This window comes from Anser cygnoides, chromosome 2 (genome assembly GCF_040182565.1).
Source record: "Anser cygnoides isolate HZ-2024a breed goose chromosome 2, Taihu_goose_T2T_genome, whole genome shotgun sequence".
NCBI lineage: Eukaryota > Metazoa > Chordata > Aves > Anseriformes > Anatidae > Anser > Anser cygnoides.
In genome coordinates, this window is record NC_089874.1 from 141,203,009 (window position 1) to 141,216,402 (window position 13,394).

Consider the following 13,394-nt stretch of genomic DNA (forward strand, 5'->3'; position numbering starts at 1 on the left):
TTGCTGTCCATCACTTAAATGTGTTTTTCTTAGAGGGAATGTTAAAGTTTCTTTTACAGGGCTAAGTATAAAGTATAAAACAGGACAAAGACTAAAAACATGTTGATTGCTCAATTGGATTTTTATTTTTCTAACGTTTTACTTAAACTGCCAAAGAATCTCCTTACATAATCTTTCCCCAGTTGTAAAAATAACCTATGTCATTATGAGATAGTTAAAATATTTGCAGTGAAGGTTCCAAAGTTACATTTTCTGCAATTATGCTTCTGGCTGCCACCACTTTCTGTCGGGGCTGATTCACTGGATAATAACAACTTAATACAAACCTTTGTCAAGATATCAGTCATGACAGCATTTTTGCAGTGTGACGTGCGGTTTCCAAGCACGAAACAGGGAAGCCATTTGCATTTCTTTGGTGTTCTAGTATCTTTTTTTTTTTTTTACTGCCCTCTTGGAGGGGTTCTGCATCTGCGAAAATGAGTGATTAACAGCACCAATTACACACCAGCCCAGCACCACCAGTGCCTTGCACGATCCAGCACGGAGCATCACCAGCACCCTGTTTCTTCTCTGCCCTGGCCTGACAAAACCCCAGAGAGAGCTAAAGCTCTCATATTCAGCTCCTTTTCAGGTCTTGCTCAATCACTTTATTCTCTGGCTTTAGCTTTACACCTGTCCTAACAAACTTACGTCAAGGTGGTTTTCAGGTTTTAGGGGGTTTTGGGGTGTGTTTTTTTTTTTCTTTTCTGGGCTGCACTACCATAGGAAAGCATTAGCCATAAAATGCACCGTGGGCAAAAAAGCTAGATATGAATGCTGTCACACCAAGCAAGAAGGGTCCTTTCCTCATATTCATTACTTAATTATGTAGCAAAGCCAAAAAAAATTGATTCTATTTTAGTCCTTTATTACTACTTAACTAACGAAGACAATTAAGTTGATGAGGGACATTTTTTGAAAGTGCCTTAGTGCTTCAGGGACCCAAATCCTAGTGTGACTTGGATTTCAAACTTGGGTCATTTTTAAAAATGCTGCTTTTTTTTTCCTTTTTTTTTTTTTTTAACAATTCATTAGAATAACTCTCCATCTGGGTATAAGTGAGTATTGTAATGTCCCATGGGTCTATCCATACTTCTTTAATAGCTCTCCTTTCCTCCATTCAAAGGGAAGAGAGGACCAATGATTATGTGCAAAGGCAGGCATGCCTTGGGGTATTTTGTAGTGCCAAGAAGGGTAGGGATATTTTCAAAAGCGTTATAACATATTTCTTCCCTTGTTTTTAAATGTTTTTAAAAGTGGTACATACATGTTTTGAAAAAATCTTCAAGTCTGTCATGTATGGCTTTGGATGCTTAAAAATCTTGCCCTTTTCTAATGTTTGGCTTTGATACTTGCCTTTCTATTAGGCCCTTGTGTTTGGTAGTGTTTGCCACAGTTTCTAGTTCAGCATGAAAGTCTTTAACATAAGAGAAAGTATTTTCAGAAAACTAATAGTTAAAATTGAAAGTTACAATTAAACTAGATTTCAGTCTTAAATCTCAGTTATCTTTGGCTTGTGAAGTACTACTGAGACTTTTCTGAGAACATTATTTTTGTGTTTCTATTCAGGTGTAACGAATCTTACAGGGCAAATTTATCTTTGTAGAAAAAGGGCTAGTTTACAATTTGCACTTATCTGTTCAGATACCAAAGTATCTAACTGCAATTTTCACACACACATATACACATCCCACCCTCCAGATATTTTGGGAAGTCAGAGGAGAGCTTCGCCATGTGCCTGGGACTCTAGGATGTCACTATGAGGTTATGCTTAAGAACAGATCCAAATCTCTGCTCCTGTATTGTGCTAAAAGTTTCTGATTTACCAAAAGATGGGAGAATCCGGTTTATCAGTTTGCATCTGTGTAGAATGTGATCCTGGACAACTTGAAACTACATCCTAATTTTGGTGAAATATCCCTTAATCTGTGTGAAACCTTCAACAAACACTGTTTCCATTATATATTTCTAGTGTAACTTGGAACTAAGTAGCAATGTTTTCTCAGAACAATTTAATATAGTTTAGGTATATGTGCAGAATATTCATCCTGTTTTGTTCCTGGAGGGGAGGGAGGCAAGAATGAAAGAGCTAAGTGAAAAGCAAGCTTTTCCCCCTGCTATCTCATTACTAGGTGAAAGTTTAATTTGAAATGAAAAATTTTAACTAAGAAAAAGCTTGATTCCTGTAATGAACTGTAATTTACTGATAAAGAAGCAGGTAGCACAAAAGTAAGTTTCAGCTTCATAAAATCCTGCTTCCCATCTGCAAAATAATCTTGGTAATTGCAACATTTGAGTTACAAGAAATACCACTGTTACCAATGTTGTTCATAATACTTTTAAAATTTCTTTGAGGTTTTTAGCAGTCTCGGAGGTACCAAAATCCTTTTGTAAGGAGACAAAGAACGCATGATTCTATGATTTTTTTTAATATTAGATTATTTCTAATTTTTTTATTTAGTATTAGATTATTTCTACTATATTACATATTAGATATATCTCCCTGAAAAAAAAAATCTAAACATACCTCAGCATTTATATTTGATTTTATTTTACACTCCAACATGGTAATGCATTGAAGAATACTGCTTATAAGTTGTGCAAGAAGCAAAAGAATATACATGTTATTCACTCATTTAAATGTGTTGAAAATGTTCACTGTTGGCTTTGGAGTTTAGTCAAATAGTTCTACTGTATGGAAAACTCAAGAGAATGTGAAGTATATTTTCATTTTGACACAAAAGGGCTATGTATTTACCCTCCTACACACTGAAATGAAGTGTATACCTTTCAGATAGCTGTGGTGGTCCCTGGCAAGAAACAAGAAAATAAGATTTAGGTTGAGGCATGTTTCTTCCTTTAGAATTCTAAATGATGAAAATTGCTTATAGTACATTTCATGGTGCATTAATTCAGATTTATTCATAAAAATATTGCTTTATTATATTTATCATTGATTATGTCCCACTAATGAAACATAGTAGAAATAATGTTTTCTTCACTAAAAGCCTAACATTTTTCCATTTCTTGAATGATTGCACTGTAACTTCTAATACTTCTTTCTCCACTTCTCTCCTACAGCTGACATCAATGTGGATATATCAAAACCTTTGAAAGCAAATCTGAGTTTTGTCAGACTTGATCAAATAAACCAGTTTTTGACAAAAATCATGACCACGAATGATTATGAGCCCAGGAAGGAGGCTGCTCCATCAGCTGGCATTCATCCAGATGGGGCCGGCACTTCAGTAGCCAAACACTCCAGTACAAAGGACTTGCTACCTGCAGCACACACCAATGCTGCGCAGAAGGTTTCGGTACAAGAAAACCTATGGCGAGCTCTGTCCTGCTTCCAGAAAATTTCCATTCACACTGTCCAAATGGTTGTTTCTATGGAAACCATCCCACATCCGAGTAAACCGTGTTTGTTAGCCTCTTTATCAAACCTCAGTGGAAGCCTGAATGTTAAAAGTGGCCATAAAACTACAGGTAAGAGTTTCTGAAAATTAGAATTGCTGCTGATTTGTTCAAGTGGTGGTCTAGTAACCATTTTAAAGCATGGGACATCCATCAAGGGGAACTCCTCCGGCTGACATAGTAAACCCACAGCAGAAAATAGCAAAACCACAATAGACTCCATTACCTGAGTTTTCCTTTCAGTAGCACCCGAGAGTGCATAATTTTGTAGTTAATATCCCCTGGACTGTGATTGCTAATTTATTGACAGAATTCTGGATGGAATAATGGCTACAAGAACTGGGATTCTGGGATTCTGGCTCTGCAGCAGATAATTCAAAGGACAACATTTTGACAGTTTTCACTCAGTAACTACATTTGCTTGCTAGGACTCTATATTTATGTTCAAAAAAAAAAAAGAAGAAAAAAGTGTTCAGAGTCCTGACATATGCTGCTGTGTAAATATTGGGTCCTAACATTATTCCGCTCCAGGCTGGTGAAGTTTTGAATTGTTACATGCTTCCTCTGCCTAGCTGAGAGTCTCGCAGAGAAAATGAGGGTGCCTGTCCCAAAATTGCTTTCATTGCTGCAAAAATGTGAGGAAATTTTACACCTTGGGTGGAATTAGCAGAATGCCAGAGACTTGTTTAAAATCAAGACATTTTGAATACCTTCATAAATTGCTTTATTAGTTTTTTAATGTAATTAATAAGATGGTACATTTGCATGATCTGGAGTTGAGCTAGATGTAGGTATTTGGCAGAGTCGTTTGAGAGATAAAATGGTCTGTAGCTGAGAGGAGCGAGTCCCAGGCCAAGCTAGGTGGTGATTTATTTCTTTTTCATCAGAAGTATTTCTCCTCAGGCCAGCAAGTTTCAGTACTTCTTTATTGTTTTAAAAGTTAAAAATGAAAAATTTAAGGTTCGTAGGACATGAAAGCCTGCGAAAGTGCTGGAGCCTAAAACTCCTGATTTACCCATAAATAAACAGCAGTGCAGGCAGGAACAGTGACTGCATTCCCACGCTTTTCCAATCATATCGCAATCCTGGCATAGAAAGCACTGCAACGGAGTAAGGGGTCTTTTTAATATCCTTTAAATAGTTCTAGATTTCTTTGTGTGTTATAATCCTCTTTCCTTCCATCACTTCCCCTCTATCATTTATACATTATCCGTCCCATGGTACATTATGGTGTCCACAGCAAGCTTCAATATATCAAAGCCGAGCCTGTTCCGTCACTGCACTATAAAGCAATTTGGCAAACTCAGCAGAGCGTATCACTTACCCTGGAATTTTTCATCCTCCCAGAAGGAGGACTTACCTTGCCGTGTGCATTAAAGCCTCGGAAACACTCTGCTACGAAGCTCTAATTCTTAATTCTTCTGGCAGTCTGAGGAAAAGGATCTTTATTTTTCGTGTCACAAGCCATGCGTGAATCTTCAGCATGTTTGTAGTCTGGCAAGCAGCGTTAAATAAAGCAATAGTGATGCTGAATCTAATGAAAACAGAAGTTAGTTCTTCTCTATGAGGAACGGCCATAACAAGATAATAAATAGATATCAACAGACTCTTTTCACATTTTCTGCAGTTAAAGTTGCTTTATCTTTGCTTTATAAAAAGATAAATACATGTGCATGACATTTTGCGTGCAAGTGTGACTGTAAAAGACATTTTCCTGTTTCAAGTACAAAAGGCACACTTCCACAAAGCTGACTGAAACTGTAAAAAATAATCATTTAATAAATTCTGTTTTTATTTAAAATTATCAATTTGAAATTAAAGTTCTGATAGAAACCAAATTGAAAAATATAAATTCAGGAAACAAAATTAATTACTCTGTGTGAAGGAAATGGTATTAAAATCTTGTGTTGAATTACTTAAAAGAATACCACACTTACTAACTAGATTTGTTTTATTATTGCAAAGAAATTATGCAAGTTAACTCAATTTAAAAAAAAAAAAAAAGTGTAGTAGCTGTGTCTTGGGAGCAAGGAGCATTTAAATACATCAATTCTTCACTAACTTTTCCTTTTACAGAACGTTTTATAGATACACCTTTTGAGCTGAACAGGGTTAATGTCAGATTTTTTTTTACAGGATGAAACTAATACACAAATACTTCACCGTGTCTTTGATTTTACAGTCAAATAACTATTGTGACCATCTGCAGCAGCTGCATTTTACGAATTATTTGCTGAACCAAACTAAGCACAATGACAAAAGTAGTCATCTCAGATGTACTGTTAAAACAGAGAAAGAAAAAGGAGCATTGCTTGCCTTTTGTACAGTATGGCCATCTGCTGTACAGATGTTATTATATAGAATGACTTCAGATACAATAATTGTAGAAAATTTTCATTAAAACCTCAACAATTTGCACTTGTTTACTTGAATCTGCATAACTCCCCAGTGAGACAACACAATACGCTTGGGGTTTCTTTGGTTCTCACTAGCTTTCTCTTTGATCCTTTTTGATGTGCTGAATTTAATAAACATAGTTAAAAACACTGTTCAAAAACATCATGGAAAAAACTACAAAGGAACAATTACAGCAGTAGAAACTACTCTAATCCCTTACTTACGCAAGCTATTTTTAGTGAAATATGTTTTTTTACACATTTTATGTGGCAGTGTTTTATAAACAGTGTAAACGACCCCTTTTCCAGATGAGTTTTAATGCAGGAGATGAAGTTGGTTTGTAAGGAATCCTATTTGCTAGGAATTATTTAGAAAAAAACTCATAAGAATGTATTGTCGGCATTTTTACTCCCTTATAGGGGGAAAACAAAAGTGCGTGACCTTGTGTAATGGTTTGATTTTTTTTAGTTGAAATTAAGAAAAAAGCTTGCCATAGAGTTTTTTCTTAATTATCAGTTTTCCCTCTAGACTTTCGTGGCTTAATAATGGAAGATAAAGGCCTTCTGTTTTATTTTTTCTTCTTAATTTTTTCTGTGAAAGTAAGAAAGTTGTAGCTTCTGAAAAACCGAATGGCTAATTAGTTGAATTATTTGTTTCACTTTAACAAAATTAATTATAAGTATTGAATGCTCACATTTCAGTTGGATCAAATTAAAACACCTTCATTTCTACATATTCTGCTGCACTGTTATACAACCCCAAACCTTTAGTGTTTCAAGGGACTTCATTTTTTGGACATTTTTCATGTTTTAATACAACAGTTACTTATAACAATGTGGTTAGTATTTCTGCTAGAATACTTATGTTCTTCTCTGTGCTTATGGTGAAATCCTGACTATTTTGGTTTTAGTAAAGTAATATTGTTGTAGAATGTGATGCGGTGTATTGGGGGAAAAAAAGGAAGGAAAAAAACATTCCTCCAAAACTGTTATTAATTTTACTTTAGAAAAGCCTAAAGGTATATGTTTTTCTGGTACTCTTAAAAGACAAGAACTTAAGTCACATCATTGTTAAATAAGATAATTAACTGTAGTCATTTTAGGTTTTGTGGCTTAGAGTTACAAGGTAAAACTTGTACCAGTTTCATACTAGCAAGCAAGCAACATTTAGCTCATTTTTGGCAGCTTTTTTGTACTGTTGACGAGAACCCCGAGTTCAAGAATTATCATTAGTCCTGGTTCAGTGATTTTTGTCCTCTGAGGTATGTGGCATCTTCTAGAAAGTGGCTAGACCTCTCAAGTGTCTCAGCCTGCGACTGCTTGGTATCACACTTGAGCTATGTAGCTCACTGTGGAACAGTCACATGCCATTCAAGTTCAAATTGTTTTTAGTAATAAATACTAGGGAACAGAATGCAATTCTCAGCATACGACTTCCAGTTAATTTAGGTTTGGTGTTGAAATTAGCACTACCTACCTGCCAGAATAGCAGATAAATGAGAGAAGTGGAGGACTGTACTCTCCCCAGAGTGCAAGACAGCAAGAAGCTCGTAGCCTCTCAGTGGAGCCTTTTTTTGCTCTAGCTGGACACGGGAGGGAAGTCTTGCTGTGCAGTGTCTGAAGTTAGGGAGTTAAGGACATAAAATATTCCAAAGATCACAGACAGAGTTCCCAGCCCTTCGTCCTGAATGCAGATATAATTACTTTAGCATATAAAGAAGGGAAAAAAAGTAAACACTAGTTGAGTCTATGATAATCGCAAGTAGTTTTATTAAACCTGAGAGTATTTACATACTCAAGATATTTTACTGAAATATTAAAAATTAAATGCTGCTATTAATTGATGTAGAGCAAAGACCAAACTTCATTTCGGAGTTAACCGGCTCTCTTGAGAACGCTCTGCTAAGGCGTTGTCATAGCCTTTTGATGCTGCAGATATGCAAGTTAGCCCACGGGGAAATAAAACATTAAATTAGATATGACTACCTAAAATAATATGCAGCAGTAACAAGCCATTTACAACACCCAGAAGACCTTTGTTACTTTTAGAACGAAATATAAACTCTTTCCAACACTTGAACAATAGGAAATTAATTCTTTGTCAGTAAAAGCCAGAGGACAAACTAAATATTTAAATGGCCACCGAGGATTGAGGTGGAAGTGCAGCTTGTAGACAGCTATACAAATCACTAACAAACCTTAATGAATATTGGGTGTGGGCATCAGGGTCCTGTCAGATTTGACACCATGTCCCAAGTAGCTTAAACCCAACACTCAAGAAAAGGTGGAGACCTCATCAGGTCTCTAACATCTGGGATTTTATTTGTCATTTTGGCATACCCTGCAAGCGCAAAAGAAAGAGTAAAAGGGGATTATCTTGACAATGAAATGAGTTACTGAATCTTGTGATAATGAAAAGCAGAAGAATTCTAATTCCTTTCTATAGTCCCCGAGGTGGAGGTGCGTTTATAGTTCTGCAGGAGTATAATGTAGGAGGGAAGAACAGATGGCCTAAAATCCATGAAACAAGACACCACCTAATCCCAGGACTGAGTACCATTATTAATCCTGGTCAGATTCCCTACTGGTACTGTGTAACAGGGTTCAGAATTGCTACTGAGGAGCTAGCATGTTAACTTCGAAGAAAAAAAAAAAAAAAGGAAGAAAATCAGTTGTAGGTTGTTGATTCAAGACAGCGCACACCAATGTTGTGGAATTGCATTTACTGTTGAAATAATTTCAAACAGTAGACTTCAAACGAAATTCAATTCAGAACAAATACAGTTGTTTCTGTAATCTCATATGCTTTTATTGTGAAAGTGTTTGCGTATTTTTTGAGTCTGGAATTTCTTTTGTTACGTGGACCCCAGTGCTGTATGTAGCAGGTACAGCGTTTTCACAGTAGTCGATTCTACAGAATGTTTAAATTCACAAAGAAATATAGATAATAGTGAAAGCTGAGTTCTTTGTTTTTACGTTTGATACTTTCTGTGCAATTCCTCCAGTTCAATCTATATTTCATAGCTTGAAGTACAGAAAGCAGCGATCAGTCATTATTGTTCCGTCTTAAGGGCCAGTTCCCCAGGTTGTTTAAATTGCTGACATGCTGGTGACATGTTTCTGCTTTTTCTATGACAGGCGTATTTTTAATGGATGATTTCACCAGCTTCCTACCCGGAGGAAGGGTGCATTTCCATAGGAACTGTAGGTTATCTTGACCGTGCGTTTCCACACTTTGCCGTGTACTAGCTCTGTTACTCATGCAGCTGTTCAGTGAGTTGAGTCAGGGCACTGATCTGTCTGAAAACTAATCCAACAGGAAAGAAGAGTTTCCGGCGAGATCATCTCCTTCATCTGGCTCACTGGATGGGGACACCTTAATGGCCATACTGGCACAAAAGAGAATTCAGAAAAGTGTATAAAGGAAGGCAGAGGGAGGAAGGGTGAAAGGGAGGAGAAACTTGGAATACAGGAGCCTGGACCTGGACTGTCTTTAATGCTGGAGAACCAGAAGTGCAGGGGAGATGTATTTTCTGTCTCAACCTCTGCAGTCAGCTTGTATAGCCTGGGTGTATCTGTCGAGCCTTGGACTTGCACAAGCATGATTCATTCACTGGGTTTCAGAGGCTTAAGCAGTTAAGGTGCTGCCAGGCACTATCTGCAGGATGGTTTACCTACAAGAGGTTACCATCTAGTTCACAGACTATTTAGTTTATTAAAGCAGTTGAAATCTGATGAATCAAGCATAGAGCAAAAGAGAAGACAGCAACGTTGTAATTCTAGTTCAACCATGTGGCAATTATGTAGGGCTACATTTTGAGCAGCCTCCACTTTTGTGATGCTTTGTTTACTGTACAACCATTCAACATCTGTTTGTTGTGTTTTTTTTTAATAGGCACTAAATATCTACAAGTACATAAATCAGTGAGAGTCACAGGTACCAGGTATACCTGGAAACTAAACCAGTGTTTGCAACCAAATGCCTAAAATTAAGATACAAAAATGTGTAGATACAATTTTTTAATTGAAGAACCTCTTCATGCCCATCTGTAAAGCAGGAATAAGAAAATTTAGTCACCTTTCCGAGAGCTACTTAGTACTAAAGATAAAATATTTATGATACAAGAGTTAAGTATTACTCATGTCAGTATAGCTCTCAGTCCGTTCTGAAAGCTGGCCTCACAAATGTGAAATAGGCAGTATTTTCATTGTTTTCCATTATACATTTTTCTCCATTTAATTAGAATAAGACAGGTCAGTATAGTAATTTACGAATAGCTTAATAATTATTGTATACGAAAGACAGTCTTGAACAAAACTGAAAGTCCCTTTAGATCTAAATTTTAATACACCCTCTCCGATAAGGCAGAATCCAAAAATACCAAATCAACAAGTGAATTGAAATTTTTCAGCTCTTTAGTATTCAGTAGTGTAATGAACATGATGTACCTGCCCAGTTATTCTTTAAGGGAGATGAGCTCATTTCAAATAGATAACCATCTTTGACTTCTCTTCTGATTCATCACTGACCTGAACTCCATTTGAACCTTGTTAGACACAAAACAAGCAGGATTCCTGGCCTGAGCTATAAAATATAATTAAGCCCTTTTGAAATGATGTGTAAAAGAACATAGCTTTACCCCCACTATAACCACCACCACCACCACAACCAATAAAGTTAAATCAAGCACTGCCTGTAATGGATTAAAATAATAAATGTTCCTGGATTTTAGTGTTTGAAGTATTTGAAGAAAACAGGCTCCCAGCAGCCAGGACTGCTGAATGCATGGGGACATTTATTAGTGACGAATTCAAGGGTTTGGCCTGTTTAAGATCATTACTTTCTGTTTACCGTGTGTTACACATCTCATGTTTTACAGAGCCCACATGTGTCCATATGTAACGCTGAAAAACGCTCTTTTACTAAAGAATAGTTAATTGGTAATGTGTAAATATTGTTCTCATGGGGAGAATGAACTATCATAAGATTCAGCTCGAGACTAATGAGAAATCCAGTGCAGTCAGTGGATTGTTAACTAAATCTCTCCTGGAAAATTGTCCCTTACTACGTGTCTCACCGTTTGTTTGCTACTGCTGTTTCCAGTCTTGGATAAATTGGCTGCCTCTTAAATTAACTGCAGTATTCTCCCTGTAGTTATTTTCATAGCTTTGTTACCCTTTTTTGTCAGAAGCTATTTCTTAGAGGATACCTATCAACAAAGCAGTGTAGCCGTAGTATAAGTACTCATTAGGTTATGTATCTCAAGTTTTCTGGAAAAACTATACCATAGTATTGTTTTATAGTACTCATTAGGTGATGTGTCTTAGAGTTTTCGAGGAAAATAGTTCATGTAGGTAATTATAATATATTTACATATTCATCGCTGTCCTGTCTTTGGCAGCTATAAACTAGATACTAAAGGTGCAAATACGAGGAGCAAATGCTCAGAAGCAAGTATCACAGTTTATCACCTGTGTAATGTGTGACATAAAGTAGAAGGTGATAAGGAAAACTACTTGCTAATTAACCTCTTATTGCTAATAAGAGGTTCTGTCTCTGCTGTCCAGCAGTGGAGGACACAAAGGGTGGGAGCGCGGCCTGCTGCAGGGTGCAGGCCCTGTCACTCACTTGCCTCTTGCCCAGTCTGAACTGGGGAGCAGGCTCTGGCTCTGGGGCCTGGTCTTGTTCCTGAGCTGCCCCAAACTCGGAAAAGCAATTTTCTTCCTAGAGATAAGATTTATAGTAAAGCTGCGACTCGCTTCCAACAGGCTTTTCAAAATATAGCTTGTGTGTAGTCCGGTGCGATTTGTTGTATTTATTATGTACGCTTCCATTTTCTTAAAACAGTTTCCTCATGTAGAAATTTACCAACAAAAATAGCGCTTTCTGTCGTATTAGGTGACAGGGCAGTGAACCGAACAGGATTTGCAGCTACCTAAGGAAGAGCAGTATAGTGCATTATAGAAGGAAAAAAACTCCTGCTGCATTTCTACTTGTTTCATTTGGAGTAGATTCAAGTATAAGTATTTTTAAATGTTTTTGAAAACAAGATGTATGTAGCTGATGTCAAAACATTGTCTCTCCCTTTGTCTGTGAACCAGGAAAAATAACAGAACTCTTTAACACCTGTTTTGCCTAAACACTACGTGATTGTTACTGTAAGGCAAGGATTATTTCAGTGTATTTGCTGCAGCTATTTAAATGGGCCAGCTCTGTTTTTCTGTGCATGCATACACAGAGATTCATGCACACAGGACAGTTTAATTAATGTGGAGCCTTCTATTATTGGTTAGCCCCAAGATAGTTATATTGGGGTACTCACATTCTATGAAATGTCTTTTTAATGTTTATATTAGTATAAATCAAGTCTTTACTGACTGGGAAAAAAGAAAGGAGATGTTACAAATCAAAGCAAATGTCTTTTAGTAAATTTTATTCATTATTCTCTTGTAATGATCTCCATCTTTAATTTTTGTGCAAGTTAATTGCTAGATATTACCAAGTAAGTGCTAGCTGTTTTTCAAACCCTCCTACATTATTTCCAACTGTATAAATATATCTAGATATTCCTTTTGAATATATGTCGTGATAAGGTACTCCTTGCAGTGACATAGAGAAACCTCTGCTCACTTAGCCTGGCAGCATCTTGAGGTGCTATTGTGAGTCGGGGTGGGGTCTGACAATGGAGGGTTGGCAGCATTTTTTAAACACTGTCTAAAGCAAGTGCTTCATATTTATTAGTCTCTTGGAGGAGTATTTTAAAAGTCGTGAAACTATTTGTTTCTAGAAGTAAATTATTGCACATACTGAAAAGTGTGTTGGTGTTCATGAGCAATAATCCAAACAGAACAAGTTAACTTCTACATATCACAACAATCGTTTATGAAGATATATTGCTTCTGTGTGGTGCCATCTCAAGTTCACTTCAAATGGAGACTTTGATTTAATCTGTTTAAACTGAAGTTAGAATTCTACAATTGAAGTTTGTGAGAGATGCTTGAAAGGACTGTCAGAAAATTGTGCGTGGGAGGAAAAAAACAGAGGAGAAATACTTTGCATCTTTACCTTTCTGAGGTGGTTGCTTCATTCTTAGGAAAGCGACTTCACTGAGCGAGCTTATACTTTGAATTTTAGGATGGCATTTAGCAATGCTAAAATAAGCTCCTGTCTAACACAAACTGATATTTCTTCACTCCCTTCCCTTAGGATTTGAGATTATTTCTTTTCTAATGTCATTGTTTTCGGATTTCTGTCCTGATGGTACCCTATTGAAGCTTCCGTCGTGCCCTCTTTGTTTGCTATTACTTTTTAGGGTTTGCGCATCCGTGTCAATCTTCATCTGTTTTCTTTAAGCTTCCTCAGGACATCCCTTTACCCAAACTTATCTGAATGTTCTTTGCATTTTTTTTTATTAAGAGCACAGTAGATTTTATGCTAAGATTCACTTCATCCCCTGGGGAGCATGTAGATAGAATTGCTGGGAAGGACAAAGGTGTCATATTTGCCCATGGAAGAGCAATCTGTGTCCCAGTGAGAAGAAA

General features: G+C 36.7%; 1 protein-coding gene across 4 annotated transcripts in view; it reads left to right on the forward strand.

Annotated features, from left to right (window-relative positions):
* VPS13B (vacuolar protein sorting 13 homolog B) overlaps window positions 1-13,394 on the forward strand; it is a 481,062-nt gene that overhangs the window by 376,180 nt on the left and 91,488 nt on the right. For all 4 annotated transcript variants that reach the window (XM_048068672.2, XM_048068671.2, XM_048068670.2 and 1 more), the window contains one exon: window positions 3,121-3,528. In XM_048068672.2, the coding sequence (XP_047924629.2) occupies window positions 3,121-3,528 (408 nt within the window). The remainder of the gene's footprint in view (window positions 1-3,120; window positions 3,529-13,394) is intronic.